Below are 6,576 nucleotides of genomic sequence, written 5' to 3' on the forward strand. Positions count from 1 at the left end.
CACACACACACACACACACACACACATTTTTGAAAGAAATGCCTCTTCCTCCCCCTTCCACCTTAGGATCATACTGTATTCAAGCCTCAAGATACAACAATAGGAAATTGATGGAGGTCATCCTTTGACAACCTAGAAGTCAGCTTCCCAATGGTTTGCACTTGGTTAAGGTGTTTGTTGGACCTAACCACTTTAGGATCTCCCAAGTATTATCTTTGAAATGAGTGTTGTTTTTCTTAGTTTTTTTGTAATCCTTTAAAAAATAATATGATATACCTGTTAGTTTTGGCAAACTGTGTTTCTTATTTTTTAAATTCTTGTTAGAAGAGATGACTCACTGGGGAAGAGAGGGAGGAGGGATACAACTGGAGATGAAGGATGCAAAACGAAAAGGTATCAACCAAAAAAGAGATAGATGTGAATTTGCATCTTTGGCTCAATAGCCCAACGAAATGACTCAGACTTGATGTTGGCTGGGTGTGGAGTTGTTGACCTGTGATGCTTCCTCTTGGTGTGTGTGTGTGTCTGATTTAGTATCTAGGCTCATTGCATTAAAGGAGAGAATCTGAAATCGCCTCTGTGGAAAGAGCATGGGTTCTGCAGTTAAAAGACCTGGGTTCAAATTCACCCCTCGTAACGCTTAGTACCTATGTGACCTTGGCATGTCACTTAGTTTCCCTGGGTCTCAGCTTCCCCTCCAGCAAAGCAAGGGGATTGGACCACATGACCTTGAGTTCTGTGATGCTAATGGCATAGCCTGTTTGGAAATGATAAATTATATATATTTCTGTACTTTCTACCCTGATCAATTTTGTATGACGTGGGCAAGTGCCTCACCCTTGTTATGGCTAATCACCTGGGTGCTAACAGGATATATCTGTGTGTGTACACAAATATATGTATATAAACATACATATATGAATACACACATATGTATATAGAGATAGTTATAGAGATACACAATATACATACATATATATATGTGTATAGCTATATACATACTCATACACACACACACACACACACACACACACCAGTGTGAATCAAAGCAGTTCCTCAAATAAGCAGGGTTTGTGAGGAGATTTAGATTGTTGTAGGATGAACAAATGGCAGCTATATGGAAGCAAATGTTACCATCTTCTTGTTCCAGTTACCACATGCTTGGAGCCTGTATATTGCTGGGAGCCCGGGGAATTGCCAAGTGTGTGCTTTAGAAAGGTTGGTTGGTTAATGACTTCTATTTTAGCTGAACTCTCCTGTTAACCATTTTGCTTCTGTACAATGGAAAGAATGCTGGATTTTGGGTCAGGGGACTTGGCTGCTAATTATCTGCTTAACTGGAGAAGGAAGCAAAGTCTGAGCAAGAATACTTCTCTAAGTACCATTTGGAGTGTTGCCAGATGGGAAGGTTGCACATAGTTTATTTTATTCTTGATAAATGATGTCTAGCTTGAGTTATAATCTCCTTAAACATTGTAATTGAAGGAACAGGAATGTATATAGTGCCTCAACTGAGCCAAAAGTATTTTGTTAAAAAATAAAATTCTCTCTGTCTGGAAAAGTGAGTCTAAGCCCCTTACTGGGACTTAGAACCAATGAAAGAAAGGAAATGATAGTAATCCCATGACCTGCCATATCTCCATTAAATCCCTCTGCTTCTCATCTATTGAATCATGTGATATAAACTAATTTTTTAAGCTGCATACTTCTGAAATAGTGTCTATTGAAGGTGTTATGGAAAAAACATTGTGTAATAAAATTCTCCAACCAGATACTTTCAATAAAAAGAAGGCAATAAAAGCAATTAATCAATTTGAACTCTTTATGTATAAAGGGATGAATGACAGCATTCGAGAGAAGTTTGCCCTGTAATTGAATTCTTAAACTGTATGTCAGTTTTCTCCTTTTTGACCCCACTGATCATCCATGCAACTTTCTGAACCAAAGATCCCCCCTTCCCTGCCCACTATTCCCCTATGTAAGTTGTCTCCCTCTATTGGAATGTGAATTCCTTGAGAGCAGGGAATGTCTTGGGGAAGAGAGGAACACATATTTACCAAAGCACTATGTTGCAGGCATGGTGCTAAGAGTTTTACAAATATCATCTCATCTAATCCTCACAACTCACACGCAACAGAAACCACCTGCTCTTATTATCCCCATTTTACAGATGAAGAAACTGTGGTGGACAGAAGTTAAATGACTTGTCCAGAGTCACATAGCTAGCAAGTGAAGCTAGATTTGAACGCAGGTCTTCCTCACTCTAGGCCCAGTGCTCCGTCTGCCTAGAAGACATCATTAGGGAAATATAAGCTAGGAAGAGACGATGAGTCCATGTCCGGGTGGTGAAAATAAGTGATATGGGGTGGAGACTCAGATTGTTCCCCCTTATACTTATAATGTCATGTGATTCCCCACCCCCATCTTAGTTTCTCCCCCCAAATTACCATGAGATTATTTTACCCACTCTGTATATATCACATATGCATCTGCTGTCTCTCTAGAATGCAAACTTAAAAGTAAAGGGTCTTTCATTTTTGTCTCTGTAGCCCTAGGGTCTAACACAGTGCCAGGTATAGAGTTAGTCTTAATAGTGCTTCGTGGTTGATTAGCTGAGTCAGAAGAAATTTAGGCCTTCTAGTATTTTTAGGTAGATCCCCTTGGAACAAACTTATGGGAGAAGCACAAATGGACCTAGGTTTGAGCATCAGGTATTTGATCCAAGCACTGGGCTAGATACAGAGGAGACAAAGACAGTCCCTGAAACAGTCCCTGCCCTCAAGGAGCTTCTATTCTATTGGAGGAGAAAACTTCTACCTACTAGAATCTATAAAACATGAGGTATCCCAAAATTTTTAGGGCAGTTTAAAAAGTCTGAATGGAAGTAAAAGATGTTGTCAGGGATGCTAGGATGAGGAAATAGACTGGTCGGGTGGTGACAATGAGTGATAGCAGGTGGACAGCCAGAGTATTCCCTGCTCCTCCATAATGGCAGAAGATCCCCCATCTTCTCCTGTAAAATTTACACAACAGCTTCCTGCAAAACTTAAAATGGCACTAATACTTTTGGGACACCCCACATATACAAACTGAATGCAAGTTAAATTGGGTGGTGCATATAAAGGACTCCTCCAGCCTTCCCTTATAATGAAGCTAAGCAAAACAAACCAACACATCAGACAAGCTTCACAATATGTGCTCCATTTTGTGTTTCTGGTCATCCACTTAACTACTAAGAGGAAGGAGGTGAGACTTAGAAAAAAAACAAAAACAAAAACCAAACCGTTGTTGAAAGTGTCATTGGAAAGGTAGAATGTACCGCAGAAGGTCTTATTAAATTAATAGGTAATTCAATCAATCAGCATTTATTTAGGCTTACTATGTGCCAGGCAATATTGTTGTTGTTCAGTTTTCTCAGTTGTGTCTGACCATGACCCCATTTGGGGTTTTCTTGGCAAAGATACTAGAGGGGCTTGCCATTTCCTTCTCCAGCTCATTTTACAGAGGAGGAAACTGAGGCAAGCAGGGTAAAGTGACTTGCCCAAGGTCATACAGCTAGTAAGTGTCTGAGGTCATAGTTGAGCTCATGAAGATGAATCTTCCTGATTTTAGAGCTGGCACTCTATCTGCTGCATCACCTAGAGGTCTATTGTGTTAAATACATGAGATTCAAAGAAAAAGCTTTGATTTTGAAAGAAAACAATGGTTCCTGCCCTCAAAAGCTTACATTCTAACTGAAGAAATAACATTTACATAAGTGGACACATGTAAATAGATAGCATAATAATGGTAATAACTAGTAATTATATTACACTTTAAGGCTTGTGAAGCACTTTACATGTATTATCTTCTTTAAAACTCAGCCCAATGAGATTGGTACAAATTGAGATGGAAACAGACTGAGAAATTTTGACTGGGGAGGGTGGAGTCACATAGCGAACAAGTATCAGAGGCAGAATTTGAACTTAGGTTTTCTTGACTAATTCAATTTTATCCATGATGCCACCTAGCTGCCCAAGGACCTGGCAGACGGTAACTAGCTAGATGACCCTAGTCCCACAGTTACAATCGTTTTATTACTTCTATGCTCAATATAATTTCCTTAATTAAACCTAACCCTGTATTTCCTCCTCTTTCATTTTCCTATTCAGAAAAATTGATGGGACCAATGTGGAAGAAGTCAACGTTGAGTTGAATGAAGAGGGGAGGCCAGTGCAGGTTCCAAGTCAGAGTACCCCTCGATGTGACTGCTATTGCTGTGGGGTACCCAAACGCTACATCATTGCCATCATGAGTGGCTTGGGTTTCTGTATTTCCTTTGGGATCCGCTGCAACCTTGGAGTCGCCATTGTAGAGATGGTCAATAACAGTACCGTGTACATAAATGGGAAACCAGAAGTCCAGGTAGGTGAATGCTTTATGATGTGAATTCATTGTCCTTACTTGGGTTATACCCTCATCCTCAATTCACTAATTTGCAAATGGATGCCTTTGACATTACAAGTGATTACAGGATGGAGTCCATTTCAGTTCAAATGGAATGGTTGTTGTTTGTCACTTGTCCTCAAAAAGGACCACAACATCAGAAAGATGATGCCATGACTTGCAAGGGAATTGGATTTAAGTGAGGGAGGGCTGTGCAAAGTTACCAAGGCTCCATTGATTACCCCCATCCCACTTAGGCAAGAACACTTTTTAAATGATTTACTAAACAAAAAGTATTTATTAAGCAGTCATCCAGGCAGTGTGGTGTAGTAGTTACAGAGCTGGCCTGAAACCAGGAAGACCAGAGTTCAAGTCCCAGCCCAACACCATATGGGTAGTGTAATTCTGGGCAGGTCTCTTTACTGCTTGCTGTAGGTTATAAATGGACCTCCATTGGTAGAAGGAGTTTTATTTTCATCCAGGAATTCTCCATGCATCAGCTACTGGAATACAGGTCATTTTGATGATAGCTCACAGATTTAGGTCTGGAAAGGATATTTGAGGCTACTTCTTTTTGCAGATGAGGAAGTGGAGGCAGAATGCAGTTAAATGTCTTGCTCAGGGCCAAGCAAAGTCTGAATCAAGATCTTCCTGACTCCACTCCAACTTAGTTGTCCTGCTGACTCAGAGACCATCTTTCTACCTGTTTCATTGTTTTGTCTTGCCTTAAACTTTTTTTTTTGCCTTTTTTTTGGAGGGGAGAGGGCAGGGCAATTGGGGTTAAGTGACTTGCCCAAGGTTACACAGCTAGTAAGTGTTAAGTGTCTGAAACCACATTTGAACTCAGGTCCTCCTGAATAGAGCTGGTGCTCTATTCACTGCGCCATCTAGTGGCCCCGTCTTTCCTTAAACTTTAAGGAAACTATTTTTCCTTAAACTTGTCTTAAACTTTCCTTAAACAAAACTTTCTAGGCATTTTTCCAAGTATTGGGGAAATAAAGTAAAAAATAAACTCTACTTTGCAACAGGAAAGAACTAACACATAGAGAGGCAAGAAGATAAAAATACACACAAGGTAAATACAAAGTAATTTTGAGCTGTTCCTCAGGGAAGATTATAAGGAATCGAGTTTGTCTTTTGAATCTTATACTCAGCATCTAAGCTGAGACTGTCTATAAAAAAATAGATAAACCACTCAGTCAACAAAACTATTAATCATTTACTCTGTATCAGATACTGCAAAGCACCAAGAATATTAAAAAAAAAAATTCCCTGTAGGGGCTTACTCCATTCTAATGAGAGTGTATGGTAACTCATAAATGAGTTGAATACATATCCATTTAAGACTCCTTGATTATCCTTACCTATTCACCAATTGGTCAGGGAATCAATTGTTGTTCAGTACCCATGTGGGGTTTTCTTGATAAAGATCCTGGAGTGGTTTGTCATTTCCTTCTCCAGCTCATTTTACAGATGAGGAAACTGAGGCAAGCAGGGTTTAAGTGACTTGCCCAGGGTCTCACAGCTAGTAAATGTCTGAGGCCAGATTTTAACTCTGGTCTTCCTACCTCCGAGCCTGGTGCTCTGTCCACCATCAATTAGCATTTATTAAGTTCTACTATGTTCCAGGAACTGTGCTAAGCAGTAGGAATATGAAGAAAGGCAAAAGACAACCCCTGTCCTCAAGGAACTTACAGTTTAATAAGGAAGACACCAGGCCCACAGATATGGATAAAGAAGATTTAGAGGATAAATAGGAGATAATCAGGAGGGTGGGTAGTGTTTAGGGAGTTCTTGAAGCACTTCTTGTAAAAGATGGGACTGTAGCTGAGATTTGAAAGAAGCCAGGGCAACCAGGAGGTGGTCAGTAGGCTTTGGGAGTTTGAGTGCTCTGGAGTCAGAGCACCTGTGTGTAATGGGAATGCAAATTTGGAAGATCTTCCCTGCCCTAGGCTAAAGTGCACCTGAAAGCCTGGGGTGGGAGGCCTGTTTTTCAGTAGATACTTTTTGATTGGCCAGTGAGTCAATAAGGTTGTTACATTCTCTGAGCCAGGAGAAGGCTATATAAGCACTGATGTGAGGTTTTGATTTGGGGCTCACTTTGAGAAGTGTTCTGTGTTTTGTTCTGGATTCTGGGAAGCTGTTGTCCGG

The 6,576-nt window shown here is 40.3% G+C and overlaps 1 protein-coding gene across 2 annotated transcripts in view; it reads left to right on the top strand.

Annotated features, from left to right (window-relative positions):
• SLC17A8 (solute carrier family 17 member 8) overlaps positions 1–6,576 on the top strand; it is a 59,342-nt gene that overhangs the window by 10,048 nt on the left and 42,718 nt on the right. Inside the window, exon 2 of one of the 2 annotated variants that reach the window (XM_069095088.1) lies at positions 4,152–4,408. In XM_069095088.1, coding sequence (XP_068951189.1) covers positions 4,152–4,408 — 257 coding nt within the window. The remainder of the gene's footprint in view (positions 1–4,151; positions 4,409–6,576) is intronic. The other variant, XM_069095087.1, reaches the window with a different exon arrangement.

Source organism: Petaurus breviceps, unplaced genomic scaffold, assembly GCF_028583685.1.
Source record: "Petaurus breviceps papuanus isolate PSGF00001 unplaced genomic scaffold, PetGlider_PUasm1.0 225, whole genome shotgun sequence".
In the NCBI taxonomy this organism is placed as follows: domain Eukaryota; kingdom Metazoa; phylum Chordata; class Mammalia; order Diprotodontia; family Petauridae; genus Petaurus; species Petaurus breviceps.